This window comes from Vulpes lagopus, chromosome 7, assembly GCF_018345385.1.
Source record: "Vulpes lagopus strain Blue_001 chromosome 7, ASM1834538v1, whole genome shotgun sequence".
Taxonomy (NCBI): Eukaryota; Metazoa; Chordata; class Mammalia; order Carnivora; family Canidae; genus Vulpes; species Vulpes lagopus.
In genome coordinates, this window is record NC_054830.1 from 45,100,843 (window position 1) to 45,121,087 (window position 20,245).

At 38.0% G+C, this 20,245-nt stretch overlaps 1 protein-coding gene across 2 annotated transcripts in view; it reads right to left on the minus strand.

Moving 5' to 3' along the window:
* The window catches only part of SUMF1 (sulfatase modifying factor 1), a 124,447-nt gene extending 107,779 nt beyond the window's left edge, over positions 1-16,668 (minus strand). For both annotated transcript variants that reach the window (XM_041764727.1, XM_041764726.1), the window contains exon 1: positions 16,372-16,668. In XM_041764727.1, the coding sequence (XP_041620661.1) occupies positions 16,372-16,650 (279 nt within the window). In that variant the 5' untranslated portion in view covers positions 16,651-16,668. The remainder of the gene's footprint in view (positions 1-16,371) is intronic.
* Positions 16,669-20,245: the final 3,577 nt, after the last annotated feature.

Genomic DNA, 20,245 nt, shown 5'->3' on the forward strand with positions numbered 1-20,245 from the left:
GAACAAAGTACCAATACATATTACAATATGGATGAACCTTGAAAACATTATGCTAAGTGAAGGAATCTACTCACAAAAGGCCACATATTGTATGACTCAATTCATACGAAATGCCCAGAACAGACAAATCCAAGGATACATAAAGTGTATTAGTGGTTGCCAGGAGTGGGAGGGAAAAAGAAATGGGAAATAACTGCTAATGGATATGGGTTTCTTTTTGGGGGTGATGGAATGTTCTGGAATTACTGATGATGGTTGTGAAACCTTGTGAATGAACTAGGAAATACTGAATTGTTCAATTTATAAGGGCACGTTTTATGGTATGTCACTCTATCTCAATTTTTTTTAAAAAAGAACACAATCATATCATCTGTCAGAAATATATTCTGCAGACACAGTATGTTGCTTTCCAATCAGCTGAATGAAAAATAAATTTATTGACATAAGAATCATGAAGCCTCTAATCTATGAAATAAGAGTTCAAATTGAAGAATTAAAAAAAAAGGAAGCCAAAGAAAGATAACTAGTTGGAATAAAAACAGAAAACGTGACTTAGCAATAACACCAGAAGATCTTAAAAAAACAAGATTAAAAGAAATGGAAAGTAGCAATCAACAGTCATTGACTCTTACTTTCTATTTCCATTGACTATCTTTGCTAGTCTTTAATTCTGTGCATATATATCCCAATGAAAATGAAGTTCTTTTCATCCGTGACATATGGATAAATGCCCAATGTATTACTATTACTCTAAGAAATCATCCTTGACTACTCCTGTCCCCTAATCCCAGCATTACGGAGGTCACTCCATGTTACTGGATCTCCTAAATATATGTCCCAATGATCTCTCCCCTCTTTTTATTCCCAGACAACTGCAGGAGCCTCACAACTAGTCACACTGTCTCCAGTCTCATCCTTTTACATCCCTTCTTGCTCCTGTCTAAGCCATTTATCTTCTGTTCAGTCATTCATTCAGCAAATATTTAAGCACCTACTGAACTTTCTGAAACCAGCCTTTGGTATCCAATGCAACTTATTACAGCTCTGTTTTTAACATTAAAAGACTGGAAATAACCTAAATGTCCATCAGTAGTGGATGGGTTAAGTAAATTGTGCGCCATCCACACAACAGAATATTAAACAGTCCCAAGTGAAGGAAATATATAATGTTTATAAATATATAGAAACACTGTGATCAATCACTTATAAAAGCTAGCATGAAGGTTAAAAGACAAAAGTAGTGAAAATAGCTCATTACAATAATTAGTTAAGAGATAAGCAAGATGAAAAGATATAAAAAAAGAGATATCAAAAACATAATACATAGCAGTAGGAAGTAAAAATGTTAAACTTTAAAATGCAATCAAACTTGAGTTATCTACTTAAAACTTATATTACAGGTATAAGTTGTTATATGTAAACCTTATGGTAATCACAAAGGGGAAAACCTTAGTAAATATACAAAAGATAAAGGGAAAGGAATATAAGCATACCACTAAAGAAAGCCATCAAACCACAAAGAAGGAGAGCAAGAGAAGAGCAGAAGAATAACCAAAAAAGTCAGAAAACAATTAACAAAATGACAGTAAGTACATATCTATCAATAATTATTTTAAATGTAAATGGACTAAGTTCTCCAGTCAAAAGACACAACATGGCTAAATAAATTAAAAAACAAGATCCATCTTTATGCAGTCCAGAAGACACTCACTCACTTTAGATTTAAGGACACACAGAGACTGAAAGTGAAGGGAAGGAAAAAGATACTCCATGAATATGGAAACCAACAGGAAGCTGGAGTAGCTATACTTATGTCAGACAAACTCAACTTTAAAACAGAGACTACAATAAAACACAAGAAGTACAACTTAATGATAAAGGGGCCAATCCAACAAGAGGATATAACATTTGTAAAAATTTAAGCAGCCAACATAGGAGCACTTAAACAAATAAACCAAATATTAACCGACCTGAAGGGAGAAACAGATAGCAATACAATAATAATTGGGGACTTCATATCCTCTTACATCCAATACAACAGATCTCCCAGACAGAAAATCAGTAAGGAAATAGCAACTTTAAACAATGTATTAGACCAGATGAACTTAACAGACATATACAGAACATCCCATTTAAAAACAAAAGAAAAAAAAAGAAAAACAAAAACAAAAGAAACTCATATTCTTCGTAAGTGCACATGTACACTCCGGGACATCACATGTTAGGCCACAAAACAAATCTTAATATATTTAAGAGAAATGAAATTACATCAAGCATCTTTTCCAAGCACAATGATATGAAACTAGAAATCAATTCCCTAAAGAAACCTAGAAAATTCACAGATATGTGAAAATTAAACAATGTGCTGCTGAACAATCAAGGGGTCAAAGAAGAAATCAAAAGATACATTAAAAAATCAGGAGACAAATAAAAATGGAAATATACCAAAATTTATGTGATGCAGCAAAAGAAATTCTAAGAGAAGTACAGAGCAATAAATGCCTACCTTAAGAAACTGGTTCTTTAAAAAGATAATCTTTAGCTAGACTTATCAAGAAAAAAAGAGTACTCAAATAAATAAAATCAGAAATGGAAGAGGAGATAGAAGTGATGCCAAAGAAATACAAACGATTATACAGTGAAGATCATATAGTAAATAATTATATGCCAAAAAATTGGACAACCTACAAGAAATGGAAAAAATTTCTAACATACAACCTACCAGACTGAATCATGAATAAGTAAAAAATCTGAACAGATTGATTTTTACTAAGGAAATTGAATCAATAATCAAAAACTTCCCAAAAAACAGAAGTCCAGAACCAGACAGCTTCACTAGTGAATTCTACCAAACACTCACAGAATTATAACCAGTTCTTCTCAAACACTTCCAAAAAACTGAAGAGGAAGGAGGGCTTCCAAACTCATTTCATAAAGCCAGCATTATCCTAACACCAAAACCAGATAGGATTCTGCAAGAATAAGAAATTACAGGCCAATATCTCTGATGAACATAGATGTAAACATCCTCAACAAAACATTAGCAAACTGAATTCAACAATATATTAAAGGATTATATACCATGATCAAGTGGTATTTTTTTTTAATTTTATTTATTCATGAGCAACACAGAGAGAGAGAAGCAGAGACATAGGCAGGGGAAGAAGTAGGTCCCCTGTAGGGAGCCCGATGTAGGACTCGGTCCCAGGACCCCAGAATCAAGACCTGAGCCAATGGCAGACAGACACTCAACCACTGAGACACCCAGATGCCCCAATCAAGTAGGACTTATTCCTGGAATGAAAGGTTGGTTCAATATCTGCAAATCAGTTAATGTCATATACCACACTAATAAAATGTATGCTAAAAATCATATGATCACCTCAATAAATGTAAAAAAGCACTTGACAAAATTCAACACCCTTTTATGATAAAAACTCTCAAAAAAGTAGGTATAGACAAGACAAACCTCAACATAATAAAGGCCATATATGACAAGTCTACAGCTAACATACTCAGCAGTAAAAAGCTAAAAGCTTTTCCTTTAAGATCTGGAACAAGACAAGGATTCCCACTCTTACCACTTTTACTCAATTTAATATTGGACATTCTAGCCAGAGTAATTAGATTTAAAAAAGAAAGACATCTAAATTGGAAAGGAAGAAGTAAAAATGTCACCATGTGCAGATAACATTATATACAGAAAACCCCAAAGATTCCACCAAAAAACTCCTAAGCTAATAAAAAAATTCCAGCAATGTTGCAGGATACAAAATCAATACAAAAACAAAACAAAACCTGTTATATTTCTATAGATTAATAGATTAATAACCATCAGAAAGACAAATTAAAATAATCTCACTTATAATTGCATCAAAAAATAATAAAATATCTAGGAATAAATTTAACCAAAGGGGTGAAAGACCTGTATACTTAAAATAACACATTACAGAAGGAAATTGAAGATAACACAAATCGCTGGAAAGATATTTCATGCTCATGGATTGGAAGAATTAATATTTTAAAGCATTCTCATGATTAAATGTAATTCCTATGAAAATTCCAACGGCAGTTTTCACAGAAATAGAAGAAACAATCCTAAAATTTGTATGGAACCACAAAAGACTCTGAATAGACAAAGCAATCTTGAGAAAGAACCACAAGCCTGCAAGGCATTATGCTCCCTGACTTCAAGCAATATTACAAAGCTACAGTAATTAAAACCATACGGTATAGGCATAAAAACAATGAAACAGAATAGAGAGCCCAGAAATAAACCCATGCATACATGGTCGATAAGTTTACAACATGGCCAAGAATATTAAATGGAGAGAACAGTCTCTTCAATAAACAGTATGGAAAACTGGATAGCCACAATCAAAAGAATGAAACTAGACCACTATCTTACACCATACACAAAAATTAACTCCAAATTGATTAGAGACTTGAACATAAGACCTGAAACCATAAAATTCCATAGGCAGTAAGCTCCTTGGCACAGGTGTTGGTGATGATTTATTGAATCTGACATAAAAGCAACAATAGCAAAAATGAACAAGTAAGGCTACACTGAAATAAAAAGCTTCTGTATAGCAAAGGAAAATATCAACAAAATAAAAGGCAACCTAATGAATGATAGAAATTTTTTGCAAATCATTTATCTGACAAGGAGTTAGTATTCACAATATATAAAAAACTCATACAACTCAACAACTATATATATATATATATGATTAATAAATGGGCAGAAGATCTGAATACACATTTTCCAAAGAAAACATACAGATGGTCAAAAAGTATATGAAAAGATGCACATCATCATTATTATCATGGAAATGCAAATCAAAACCCCAATGAGATAGCATCTCACACCTATTAGAATGGCTATTATCAATATGCTTCACAACTGTTACAATGGCTAATATCAGTAAGACAAGAAATTAAAGTGTTGGCAAGAATGTGGTTATAAGAAACCAATGTGCGCTGTTGGGGAGAATGTAAATTGGTGCAACCACAATGGAAAGGAGTATGGAGGCTCCTCAAAAAGTTAGTATTATTTAAAGAACTAGCACATAATTCAGCAATTTCACTTCTGGGTACTTATCCAAAGATAACTAAAACATTAATTTAAAAAGATGTATGCACCTCAATGTTCAATGTAGCACTATTTAAAACAGCCAAGATATGGAAACAGTCTAAGTGTCCATGAATGGATGAATGGATAAAGAAATTGTGGTATGAAGGCACCTGGGTGGCTCAGTCGGCTAAGCATCTGCCTTCTGCTCAGGTCATGATCTCAGGGTCCTGGGGTCAAGCCCCACTTCTGGCTCCCTGCACAGTGAGGAGTCTGCTTCTCCCTCCCCTCCCTCCAGATCTCTTCCTGTCACACATGTGCTCTCTCTCTCAAATAAATAAATCTTTAAAAAAAGAAAAACTGTGGTATGTATATGTGTGTATATATAAATGTATATCTTTCTATATGACAACAGAAATATATATAATTCAGTCATAAAAAGGAATGAAATCTTGCCATTTGCAACATGGATGGAACTTGAGGGCATTATGCTAAGTAAAATAAGTCAGAGAAAGATAAACAACATACAATTTCTCTTCAGTGTGGAATGTAAACAAAGAAAAACCAAGCTCATAGATACAAAGAACAGATTGGTGGTTTCCACAGGCAGGAGTTGGGGAGAGGGGTAGATTAAAAAAAAATAGTAGTTAATTGTACCTCAATGCAAAAAAAAGTTTTTTTAATAAAAAGAAATTCTGTAAAACGAATAGTCAGTTCCAGAAAGCATGGCTTTTTATTTCTCTAAAAAATACTGTATGTTTTGGGACACCTGAGTGGCTCAGCGGTTGAGTGCCTGCCTTTGGCTCAGGGCGTGATCCTGGAGTCCTGGGATCGAGTCTCACATCGGGCTCCCTGCATGCTCCCTGCATGTCTCTCTATGTCTCTCATGAATAAATAAATAAAATCTTTTAAAAAGATACTGTATGTTTTTTGTCAGTTCTATAAGGAATCAGGTGGAGACCCAAATGAACCAGTACAATATTTCAGATTTATTCTAGTGATGTTTTTAGTGCACCTCATAGATTACTGCTTGGAAATACAGGGCATATAGCAATTTCTGTTATTGTTGTTTTAGGAGGAGAATGGAAATACCTTTACCACATCAACTAAAACCTAAAATCTTTTTTTAGTTGTAATAAGTACTTTAGAAATCATTAAATATATTGCTTAATAAATTGTAAGGTAAACATCCTTACAACCTACCCTCCATAAAAGTACCTTGCCAATCACTTTAGAAGCCCTTCCTATGCCCATCTTGAAAACAAATCCTCCCCCTCACCAGAGAAACAACACTGTCCTGACTTTTAACTTATTTTTAAGATATAATTGATATATGACATTAAGTTAGTTTCAGGTATAACATGATGATTCAATATTTGTATATATTATGAAATGATCACAAGTCAACATCCACTACCGCAGTTAAACAATTTTTCTTGTGATAAGAATTTTTAAGATTTCTCTTAGCAACTTCCAAATGCATAACATAGTATCATTAACTATAGTCACTATACTGTACTATCTTGACTTTTATATGCATTGTTACCTAATTTGCAGTTTAATTATTTAACTATGCATCTCTTTTTTATTTTTTTATAATATATGGCTTTTAGGAATCTCAATCTATAGGTTCCCCCTTTACCTCTTCTTTCCCCCTTACAATTTATTTGTTGAAGAAACTGGGCCATTTGACCAAGAGAGATTCCCAAAGTCAAGATTTTTGTTGACTGCAACCTTATAATGTAATTTATCACTATTCCCTGTCCTCTGTACCTCCTGAAAATTGACAGCTGAATCTGGAGGCTTTACCAGATCGACATTTGATCTGGGGAGAGTAAGACTCCTCTGTAGGTGGTGGTGTCTTCCTCCTCAAGAAGCACAGAGTGTATGTGTTACTCTCTTTCATGTTATTAGCAGCCATTGAGGTTCAATTCCTCCAGGGTTGCAAAATGATGATATTCCAATTTTATCCTACCTTCTTCATTTATTGCTGAAATGTTTCTATAAAGAAAAACTTCCCCTACTCAATTACTTAGCTACTCAGTGGTATATTCATGGGAAAGCCAAAATAAATTCTTGATCTTTTCCCTTATTCACCAGCTTTCAAAATAAAGAACCAGTTCCCAAGAATAATCCCAAGATGATGAAAACAAACAAAACAAAAAATAAAAATAAAACTGGGAAAGGGGTTAGGCTGTGTGCTATCTCCATATCTGGCAAAACCCTGTATCTTCAAATAGTGTTACTAAAACTAAAAGAAAGGTATTACTACAAGGCAGGGTCTGATGAGACTATTCTTACTAAGACCAATGCTGTCTGTCATAATTCCCAATCACTATGGTTACCAACAGTTATCAGGATTCCCAGAATTCCATAAGCCCTCAAGATCTTTCCAATAAGTCATAATATGCTTGAGTTAGCAAGAAGGAATTCATGGTAGCTGCCTTCAGTACAGTTCATTTGACACAGCATCCAGAATGCACAGTAGGGAGAGAACTCTCATCAAAAGCAGATAAATTAGGGAAGGGAGCCTGTGTACATTACCAGAAACACCAGTGACTGGAAAATCTCTGCTTTACAATATAACCAATTCGTGTCTGGATTTATCTAAATTTTAAAAATATCTTCCAATATTATGCTAAATCTTCTTCCCTATCAGTCACATGTTAATCAGTAAGAGATTATAAAACTAAAGTAGGTCACTTGTGATTTGTGAAAATAGATTTCTGAGACAGAACCCAAACGGCAGAGTTGGAGGAAGCAGGGGGAAGTGAAAGAGGATGGTGAAATAGGAGAAATGACCTGCTAATTTGAAAGAGTGACGAAGCTCAGATGTTTGTTTGTTTAGAGAGAGCTCGTGAGTGGGGAATGGTAGAGGGAGGGAGAGAGAGAATCTTAAGCAGGCTCCACGCTCAACACAGAGCCTGAAGCAGGGCTCGATCTCACAACGCTGAGATCGTGACTTGAGCCAAAATCAAGTTAGATTGACTTTTAGAGGCTTGACAAACTGAGCCACCCAGGGGCTCCTCAGAGAATGTTTTAAAAGGCAGGGGAACCCACGTATTTTTAGGTGAATTAGGGGGGAAAAAATAAAATTAAGCAGCCACAAGCAAGGAAAAAGGATGAAAACAAGAAAAAAAGACACTTTTAATAAATTAATATGGAAAGATCCTGCCAAGACAAAGAGCTAAAGTAAAAAAGCAGGGTGTACCATAGTAAGTATTTATGTGAAAAGGAGGTCGGGGAAGAATAGAGATTCACATATTTTTGTATTTGCTTATATTTGCAGAACATAGCTCTGGGAAGAGATACAAGGAACTCATGCAGTGGTTGTCTGAGAGGAAGGTTATCAGTTAAGTATGAAATTTTTCACTATACACCCTTCTATATTTTTTTCCTAAACCAGGTAAATATACAATCTGTTCAAAAAATAAACAATAAAATAAAGCATCAATCTGATCATACCACTTTCCTACTTAAACTCCTTAGGTATCATCACCTTTCAGGGTAAAATAAAATATCTAAACATCAAAGCCTAATCTCTCCCCATTTCCCTCACTATGGATTCCACCTACACTGTATCTGTAAACAGTCAATATTCAAGACCACTTCCTTCAGGTCTTTACTGCCTGCATTTCCCTCCTCAGCTGGGTCATACACCCCTCATTTGGATTCCTCTAATAAATATCTCCATCTATCCTAACAAGTGACACACATATTGTAATGATGGGTTTTCACCTTCCCCAGATCCTAGGCTCTTTGGGAATCACAAAGTTTTCATTTCTATATCCTAAAACACACACACACACACACACACACACACACAAACTCTATTGACTGAATGAGATCATGAGTATGATGCAGAATATGCCACCTGAATTGTTTGTAATTGTAAAAATTCTTTTTCTAACACAGTCCCATACATGGATACCATGTTTGCATTGTAGTGAAACCTTTTTAAAAGACTCTGTGCAAGAACCAAACCAGGCTCACACATTATTCTCGTTAGCCTTCAAATTCTGAGACACAAGGTTTCTCGGTCCTTAGAAGTCAGGATTTTGGGATCCCTGGGTGGCGCAGCGGTTTGGCGCCTGCCTTTGGCCCAGGGAGCGATCTGGGAGACCCTGGATCGAGTCCCACGTCAGGCTCCCGGTGCATGGAGCCTGCTTCTCCCTCTGCCTGTGTCTCTGCCTTTCTCTCTCTGTGTGTGTGACTATCATAAATAAATAAAAATTAAAAAAAAAAAAAGAAGTCAGGATTTCAAGCAGCTCTGCAGAGAAGTAGAAACACAGAAGACTTCAGACAAAAGCTCCAAGTGTAGTTTTAAAATGATCAGATACAAGGTTTCATGAAGGACTTAAAGAAAAAGATAAAGCTTTCCAGCAGCAGACAAGTAGGTCCTACTCTGAGAACAGGTGTTCAGCCCTTAGCGCAAAGAGAAGACACACAAGAAGCTGTGCCATTGTACCCAGTGAAGTTTTACAATCACCTCATTTTTTCATCCTCTTCTCCCTCAACCTGAGTACCAACAATGTTAATACAATCACAACTTCTACTGTGGAATTCCAGCCTAGTTTTTTTTCTTCTTCTTCTTTCATTACCCATCAAAGATTAGCCAGCACTGAATAAGCCAAGTTTCCATTCTGGAGGCTACAGATAAAAATAGCCTGCATTGCTGGGTGGATCATAATTTCCAATTTACACAAGTGGAATGAAGTTTTCTGTCCTACAAATGTAAAATGTAGTTCTACTGAAATCCAAAGCATCAGGTGTTTCACCCTATAGGACCCTAAACCAAATGAAAAGAACCATTTGAATCAAGTCTCCATTAAAGTTCCAGATTCCAACAATCCATTCCTCCTTGAAAGTAAGTTAAAACCTCCTTTGCTACACCAGTTTGTGCTGTTGCCACTCAAGTAAAAAAACACATAAATCAAGGTGACTCTATTGCCATTAGAATCCTATTTGGGGGGTTCCTCGGTAGCTCAGTCAGTTAAGAGTCCAACTTGTGATTTCGACTCAGGACATGATCTTACTAGTCAAGGGTCAGCGGGGAGTCGGCTTGAGTTTCTCTCTCTCTCCCCCTTTGCTCCTCCCCTACACAGCGTGTTTCCTCTCTCTGTCTCAAATAAATAAATAAATCTTTTAAAAACACACACACATTTGGGCTTGGCAGCTGCAGTGGACATCTATTACTCGTAACTACCCAACCCTCATTCCTTCCTATTCTTGTCAGTGGAACTGACATCCCTTTGAAAAACATTTGTTCAACTCTACATGGCTCAGGTAGAGCCGGTTGACTCTACTCCACCTACTGTGACTCAGGTGTAGCCAACCATGGCATTCTTTTGACCACAGAGATGTTATTAGTGATAGGCCCATGAGTCACTCAAAGTTAATCTTAAAACTTTGGCTGGACTATGAGAAAAGGGATACACTCTCTCTTTCAGCTACTTTCTCAGTAAACACAGAGACACTGCCTAAAAAATGGCACAAACACAGAAAAAAGAAGAGCCAGGAGATGGTTAAAAAGGAAGATCTTGGGGCGCCTGGGTGGCTCAGTTGGTTAAGTGTCTGACTTCAGCTCAGGTCATGATCCCAGGATCCTGGGATAAAGCTCCACATCAAGTTCCCTGTTCAGCAGAGTCTGCTTCTCCCGCTCCCTCTGCTGCTCCCCCTGCTTGTGCTCTGTCAAATAAATAAAATCTTTAAAAAAGAAAAAAGAAGAAGAAGAAGAAGAAGATCTGCCTGAGGCCCTGAAACCAGTTGTGTCTGTGGTCATATCTACTCTTGAACTTCGCCACAATGAGAGCCCATTAACGTCCCCTTTCTTGCTTTTTTTCTGCTTAAGGCAGTTCTGTGCTTTCGTTTACTTGCTACTGTGATATTTTTGTCTTAAATACAAAAATGAAATAAGCATATATGAATACTTGTGTGTAGTTCTCCCTTTTCCTTCTTTTCTCTCCTCAAATCTAAGATAATACGTTAAAGGTTTGGAAGAAAGTGGGGTAAACAAGAGAAGTATGATCTCTGGATCTGTCCACAAGCTGCTGCCTTAGCTGTCTGTACAAGGCTAATCTATCTATACCATTGTTTTACTCTAGTGCCAGAGACACTAATTGTAGATGGGATAGCATTAAAGTTCCTTCAAATCCTGGGATTTATGATTCTATGAAGCCTCGGCTGCCTCATCTGTAAAGTGACGAATATGTCTTAATGGATTCTTAGGAGGATGAGATACAGCAAAAGAATAGTTTACAAAGGTTACTTTAGAAAGGGTGGGACTTTATTCCCACAGCAGTTTCTCCATAGTGTATCCACCAAAAAAAGCTAACAGGCCATTCAAGAAATTATAACAGAATGTCAAAAATGTGTAAGGCACTGAGGGTGGGGGGCAGGGCGGATACACAGATTTCAAAAAAGGTCTAAAAATGCATCCCATGTAGAGTACCAGACAACTACACATAAAACACCAAAGAAAACATACAAGTTGCCATAAGGTAACAACGCAATGTTGTGGGAATTTAAAGGAAAGAAAAACCACTTCTTGAAGGGAAAGGTTTCAGGAAGGAACGGCATTCAATCCTGCCTTGACACTTGAGTAAGCATTACCTTATCGGAAACATTCTCATATAGGAAATCAGGACTAAAATTACCCATACAAGGATACAGTGCACACAATTTAATCACTCCATGATTCTAAATGTCCGTCAAGCAACTGTTTTCAAAGACACACAGAAATTAAAACATTTTGCTACCTTGTACAAAATAATCTGTGCAGAAATTGTCAGGATAGTTTTCTCATTGAGAATTATATTTTTAACCAGAAGGAACTTGAATAAAATTTTTTAATACCTAAATTATTGCCCATACAATTTTTACTGCTATAACTTTCCAGTGAAACTGTAAATTCCTTGAGGGTAAAGCCCACTGCTATTTACTTTTTTGTGTTCCTCATCTTGACAAGTGTTCATTAAATGAATTAAATAAAATACAAAAAAAACACTCACAGTTGAAAAGTGTTACATTAAAAAGTGTGAAAAATGTCACCCCCAGAAATCTTAAATTACTAACACTTCCCAGAACACTTGCACAATGCTTTGTGCCCATGCTATTCCCCTTCTCAGAATGTCCTTCAATCTGTCCTTCAATCCCTAGCTTCTGAAAATGTCTCCTTCAAGCTCTAGCTCTAATGTGACCTTCTCTTTGAGGCACGTCCTGATTTGTCCAGGAAGAATGAATCATTTCTTCCTCTCCAAGTGCTTTGTACATACTCCTCCTATAGAATTGTCACTATGTAAAAATGATGCTTACAGGTGATTGTACATGGAGGGGGAAGGGAGACAGGGGGAAAGAGAAACAAAGAGGGAGGAGAAAGGCAGGAGGAGGGAGAGAGAGAGAGAGAGAGAGAGAGAAAGGTAGGGAGGGACACATGCCATGAGAGAGAGCATACATTTACCAGTGGGTAAATAGTAAATGTCTTGAGGGTAGGGCAGAGGTCTTTTTCTTTTCCTTATGCCCAAGATACAGGACAATGTTATAAAATATGTGTACCAAATAAACATCTGTTGAGCTAAACTAAATAAACTGAAAACAAAAAAGCAGAAATATTACAACCCCAATCTAAATCTCAGAAAGTTATTTTATGGATATAAACAAACTGCTTCTAAGTATATATGAACAGGCAAAAGACCCAAAATGACCAAAACAATACTCAAGGGGAAAAAAAAGTTAGAGAATCAATGCTACCTAACTTGAAGAGTTATTATAAACTTAAGAGTAATCAAGGCAGTGTGTACTGGTGAAAGAACAGAGAGATCAATCAAACAGCACACAGAGCCCAGAAAAAGACCTCCATAAATATAATCAACTGATCTTTGACAAAGGAGCTAAGGCAATACAGTGGAGCAAGACAGTCTCTTCAACAAATGGTGCTGGAACAACTGGATATCCACATACAAATTAATAATAATAGATACAGACCTTCCAAGCTTCACAAAAAATGAACTCAACATGGATCACAGACCTAAAAGTAAAATGTAAAACTGTGAAATTCTGAGAAGATGACATAGGAGAAGACCTAGATGACAATGGGAACGGTGATGACTTTTTACGTACAACATCAAAGGCACCATCCGCAAAAGAAATTGCTAAGCGAGGCTTCGTTAAAATTAAAATTTTCTGCTCTTCAAAAGATAATGTCAAGAGAATGAGGAAACAAGTCACAGACTGAGAGAAATCTGCAGATGACACATCTGAAAAAGGACTGTTATCCAAAACCAAGAACTCTTAAAACTCAACAGTAAGAAAACAAAACATTCTGATTATAAAATGGGCCAAAGGCCTTAACAGATACTTCACTGAAGAAGATATACAGATGGCAAAGATGCTCATCATGTCAAGCAAAAAATGCAAATTAAAACAACAGTGAAAAAAAAAAAAGCAACAGTGAGACACTACACACCTTAGTGTGGCCAAAATCTGGAACAATGACAACACCAAATGCTGATGAAGGTGTGAAGCAACAGGAACTCTCATACATTGCTGGTGGGATGTAAAATGGTACAACTACTTTGGAAGATAGTTTTGCAGTTTCTTAAAAAACTATGCATACTTTTGCCATATGTTACAGCAATTATGCTCCCTGGTGCTTATGAAAATATTTGGTATTTATCCAAACATCCATACAAAAACCTGCACACAGGTGCTTATAGCAGCTTTATTCCTAATTGCCAAAACTTAGAAGTAAGATGCCTTTCAGTAGACGAATAAATAAACTGTGATACATCCAGACAATGGATATTATTCCGAGATAAAAAGAAACTAGCTACCAAGCTATGAAAAGACCTGGAAGAAGCTTAAATGCACATTTCCAAGGAAAGAAGCCAATCTGAAAAGGCTACACAGTGTATGATTCCAACTCTGACATTCCAAGAAAGGCAAAAAACTATGGACACAATAAAAAGATTAGACAGGGGCACCTGGGTGGCTCAGTAGGTTAAGCACCTAACTCTTGATTTCAGCTCAGGTCATGATCTTCAGGCTCTGCAGGGAGTCTACCCCTCCTCCAGCTCTTTTGTATATGTGCACACCTGTGCGCTCGCTCACTCGCTCGCTCTCTCTCCAAGACAAATAAAAAAATACCTTTTAAAAATCTGACATTGCCAGGGGAGTGGAGGGAGAGGAATGAATAGAGGGACACAAAGGATTTTTAGGATGAAAATACTATGCTATATGATAACGATGGATATATGTCATTATACATTTGTCCAAACTCACAGAATGTAAAACACCAAGAGTGAACCCTATGGAAAATTACAGACTCTGGCAATTATGATGCATAAATGTAGACTCATCAGTTGTAACAAATGCACCACTCTGATGGAGGCTGTTGATAATGGTGGAGGCTGTGCATTCTGTAGGAGCAGGGGGTATTATGGGAAATCGCTGTATCTTCCTCTCAATATTGTTGTGAACCTAAAAATACTCTAAAAAAATAAGTCTTAAAAAATGCTTTTTAAAAGATTAAGGGGAAAAAAAGGGGCTATCACTACAACCATGCACCTCTCCCATATTGAACTTCTTGAATTCAGAATAAATCGTTAAGTGTCAGGTTAGAACAAAGTCATCTACACATGAATCAAGATATTTGAAATCAAGGAAATCAGAGAAATAAAGAACGGCCTCCTATGAAGCCTTTTGTCTTGACAACAAGGCTACTTCAGGTTCGATCATTAAATTGAGTCCTTGAACACTTGTAAGGGATGTTCTCAGCAACTGCTAGTTTACTAATAGTATGAGGTGCCTCCAAACATTATAGAAAGTGGATTCAAGTGACAATGAGCATAAAATAAAAACATGTATGGGAGGAAGGACGGAAGAAAATGCAAGAATTGGCCAAAAATGACCCATAGAATACCTAGTCCAGACACAAAACCACTCTGAAGAAATGAAAAATGTTTATCTTACAAATGTAATTAAAAAGATACTGGCACCCACATCTCATTCTGAAATCAAAAGGAAGTTAGACCATTTAAAATGAGTAATGTTCTGTACTGCCCAGAAGGTTCTAGGGAAAAATCTGATACAGATCAATGCGTAAATGCAGTAAGACAGCTACCCTGTTAGTTACAAAGCAGATAAAAAAGACACCGGGCTTTGAAAGGAGGAACTGATTATCAAATACCATGAACGGTAGAAAAGAATGAAAATATCTGGCCAATACATGGTACAACAATCACTAGGGCTCCCACCACACAAAAAGATAAACACTAATAATGCAGCACACCCTCTGCGGAATAGGAAAATTTTAAAGGCCAAAAATTACACAAAATAGAGAAACAACGAGAAGCCTAGCAACCAGCCTCCTAACACTCTGTATCAGAGACACAAAGTTATAGTCGTTACCCCTACCGCCCTCACTCCCCAGTTAGGGAAAGACATCTGAGACCAGTATCTCTGATAACTGTCATGTCAGAGTAAAGAGCTACTATGGTGGCAATATATGAAAATACTTCAAGGGAAGAAAAAGTAAGAAGTCAGGTAAGGCCTGCTGGAGGACATCACCCCTCACCCAAGTCCTCAGTATTGCTCAGAACTAAACCACAAGAAAGAAAAGTGGGATTAAAAAATAAAATAAGGAAAGAATGTCCTGGGTATTCAAGAAGGAGCACTAGTTTAGGAGTCAAACCCGTAGCTAACATGTAAACTAACACTCAATACATCCAGGCACCCTGAGAGGCACAGGTAAACAGCACTAATAAAAAACAACTACAGTTGACTTGGTCATTCCCACGTGCTGAAGAACTAAGGATAACAAGACAACTGGGACAAGTCCTTGCCCTCAAGACACAGAGTCTACTGGAAGAATCTATCGATAAAATAAAGACATAGATAGAGACCACTGTCCTGATCCCTTCACAGTTGAGAACCCCAGACTAACGGAATCTGTTGGCCCTAAAATGCAAAGCCCGAGAACCTGATGAGGAAGTCAGGGTGGAGTGAGAAGGAAATGAGTAAGAGGTAAGAAAAGGAGGGCCAACTGTCCTCAAACCAAGCTCCCCAATGCGCAGGATCGGGGTGAGCTCGAAGATCCCGCCGTCTCGCGGGCAAACAGGAGAGAGGAACTCTTCGTCAAATAGGATCGGCACGTGCGCGATTTGGGGTGTGGTTAGAATCTCCACTTGCCTTCCTGCAAGCAAAAAAAAAAAAAAAAAAAAAAAAACCTGCCTTGCCCGTCCCGACCCTGTCCAAGAACCCCGCGGACCCCACCCGCTTTCGGGGAATGAAGAGAGCACCTTGGTGGGCGCGAGCGGCCGCTCTCCCGGGACCTGGCCGGGGGCGTTCGCTTCCCGCGAGTATCGGTGCGCGGCCGCCGAGCTGCCATGGTCCCCGCGCCGCTGGGGAGTGCCACAGCCACAGGAGCCCGCGAGGGAAGCCGCGCCTGCGCCCGCGCCCGTACTGGCCTCTTCGCCCCCAGCCGCCTCGCCAGGCAGCAAGAGCAGCAGCAGCAGCAGGAAGACGAGACCCAGCCGGGCGCAGTTCCCACCAACCGGCCCTACTGAGGGCGCAGCCATGTTTTCCCGCGAGCCATGTGACCCGCCGGGTCACGTGGCCCCGCCCTCCTTAAAGGAGACAACCCTGAGTTGACTTTGGAGGTAGCCTTGGAGTTGCTCTCTCTCTCCAATTTTTCTAGGTATTTCTCCTTTGGAGCACCCCTCCTTGGCTCCGCCGACTTTAAAACACAAAACCCTACGAAGCTCAAGGACTTCTAGCCAACTGTGAGCCCCATTATTATTTCTTGGTTGAAAAACGATCATCAAATTTGTTGAGCATTTGCTAAATGCTAGGCAGTATGCTAAGTAAGCAAACTTTTTGAAATCTCATTTAATCTTCACGGACCCTGTAATATTGAGTCCACCAAGCAATTGAAATGACCCGCCCAAGGTCACACAGTAAATAAGTGTCAAAAACGAAATTTAAACCCAAGGGAATCTAACTTAGACCTTGAGTTTGGCCATTATGCTGTACTGTAGGCAATTAAATAAGCTTAACTTAACAAGACATAAGGGGAAGATGAACGTGTTGAAAGAGTTCGCCAACAGGTGCAATTAGAGAAATCCTAGGCACAGCTGGGAGAGGGACAACAGTAGCTCTCAAAGAGTCCCAGACCAGCCAGCATGAGCATCACCTGGGAACATGAGAGAACCGCAGTACTCTGGTCACGTGGGCGGTTAAGTAGGTTAAGCATCTGCCTTCAGCTCAGGTCAAAATCTTGGGTCCTGGGATGGAGCTTGTGTTGGGCTCCCTGCTCAGCTGGGAGTCTGCTTCTCCCTCTCTTTCCGCCCCTCCCTCTGCTTGTGTGTGCGTTCTCTCTCTCTCTCTCTCAGATAAATAAATAAATAATCTTTAAAAAAGAAAGAAAGAAAAGAAAGGAAGGAAAGGAAAAGGAAGGAAGGAAGGAAGGAAAGAAGGAAGGAAGGAGAAAGAAAGAAAGAAGAAAGAAAGAAAGAAAGAAAGAAAGAAAGAAAGAAAGAAGAAAGAAAGAAAGAGAAAGAAAGAAAGAAGAAAGAAAGAAAGAAAGAAAGAAAGAAAGAAAGAAAGAAAGAAAGAAAGAAAAGCAGTACTCAATCAGAATCTGTGAGGACAGGATGCAGTAATCTATGTTTTCAACAAGTTTTCCAGATGACTCCAATGCATACTGATGCACACTAATACATGCTAAAGTTTGAGAACCACCGTTCTATAGGGCCATGTTTCTTTAGAGTTAAAAAAAAAATCAGAAATAAAAGAGGATAGAAAGGGGAACTCAAAGTTTTAAAATGACATTTCAGGGGCACCTGGGTGGTTCAGTTGGTTAAGCATCTATCTTTGGCTCCCAGGATCCTGGGATTGAGCCACACATGGCTCCTTGCTCAGCAAGGAGTCGGCTTCTTCCTCTCCCTCTGCCTGCTACTCCATCTGCTTGTGCTCTCTGTCAAATAAATAAAATATTTTTTAAATTATTAAATAAATAAATAAAATGTCATCTCAGTCAACTGTAATATGTGCACCTGATTTAAATATTGATTCAAACCTACTGACCTCCACATTTTTGAGAAAATCAGGGAAATATGACCACTGAATCGAATTGTGATACTTGATAAAATTAAGAAATTAATATCAATTTTGTTTTTAGGTTTATAGAATTGATAATAGTATTTTTGGCTATGCTTCTTAAAAGAATCCCTTCTTTGAAATATATGTGTTGGGATATATACATATGGATAAAAAGATATGCTGTCAAGGATTTACTTCCAAAAAAATGGGTGATGGGGTAAGGAGGTGGCTAGAGATGAAATAGGATTGGTCTTGAGGTGACAATTGTTGAAACTTGTTTATGAGTGTCTGGGTATTTGTTATATTTCTCTACCTTATGTTTGGATTTTTTAAATAATAAAGTCCTTTCCTCCTTGTTGACTATTTCACAGTTTTCTAAGAGCTTCTACACACTTCTTATTTTAGATCACAACCACTTGGCAAACAACCTACAATTATTATGCCCATTTCACAGTTGGTGAAGCTAAAAGGTCACTGTTTTAACTAGGCTATATATTTACTATGGACAATCTAGATTCCAGGTCAAAGATAATTACTGTCAATCTCTTTGGAAAAGTTCAGTCTCAGCACATGCTGTGTCAGCTGCCCTTCTGAGAACTGAACACCTTAGATTCATGATCCTGCTAAACCATTAGGGTATGACCTACCCTAGGCAAGGATCCTGCCAATTTTCACCACTGAATCAGCAAAATTAGGCCAAAGCCTAGCACATAATAAGCACCCAGTAAACATTTATTGAATTAATGGACAAATGAATGAATGGCAGTAATCATGACCTCTTTCTCTTAAAGGGAAGCAAATTATTAAGAAAATAATATAGATTTAGGCTTAAAAAGAGCTATGTTTAAAGCTGTCCACTTGCAAGAGGTCTGACAGAGGCAAATCACCTTCCTGAGCCTCTCTTTCTATGTGAAATAGGAATAACAATATCCCCTTTTTAGAGATTTTATAAAGGTTAAATGAGTTAAAGCATGTAAAAGACTTAGCTCAGTGCTTGGAATTTCCTAATACCTCCCCCCAAAACTTTGCTATTATTAGCAGTCATCATCCAAGATGGAAGCTTTGTAGGTACTCCAGGAAGTATCAATCTTCTCTCTCAAGCCCTTGAATAATTTCTCACAGGTCACCAATCAAGGAGTAAGTGGAAAACATTGATGAGAAATCCCTAGGTGAGGATACTTATGATAGGAATTAGAAGTAAACCTACAATTTACATGTCAACTCTGTACAAATAAGGGCATTTTATTTAGAATCTCTCCAACCCTCCAACTCCCTTTTGAAGTCCTTTTGCAGGTCTTCTTGCCCCTTCTACCTAACAAAGCTGAATGAAAGGATCCAAGTCCTGAAAGTGTATGTGTTTACTAAGCAGCAAGGAGATTACTGTGGCTTCAATAGAGTGAGCACAGGGAAGATAAAAAGGGAAGGATATCAGAAAGGTAGCAGAGGGCCAGGTGATGTCAACTGTGATAAACTTTTACCATCAGTCAAAGGTGGTGCCCTTGAACAGTTTTGAGAAGACACTTCACACTTATCTTGATAATCAGAGTCAATTTCTCTGCCAAGTTAGAGATTGCTTGTATCCCCTGCTGGTCTCTGAACACAAGAAATCCAAAGTGCTCTGATGGCAGCCATGACTTTTAGTTCAATGGGACCCTTCCTGTGTCTAAAGAAAAAAATTCACTTGCTTGAGGATAAGGACCTCCAACTCTGCAGAGCCCAGAGTTATAAGGATGGGAGGAACAAAATCCCTAGTGAGTCATTAGGAGTGATAATAAGTGGGACAGCTTCTAGTACCATCCCTTGATTCCTAAAACTCTGTATTCCTACTACTTGGGGACACAGTGCCATATAGACATCTCTGTTTCCTTATAGGTGTCCTTATAGGTGATCCCATCCTGCAGAGGATGGCCTCCAAGCTGGTTTCAGTTGTGCCTTCAGAAACTCATTCCCACTCTCCATGAGGACAGCTTGTTTCTGGTTGATGTGGTATGATATAATACCAATTGATCCCATAATCAGGGGTTACCCTGCATCTCCTTCCTTATGAAATGGGTCCCCTGCTGAAGTCCTATG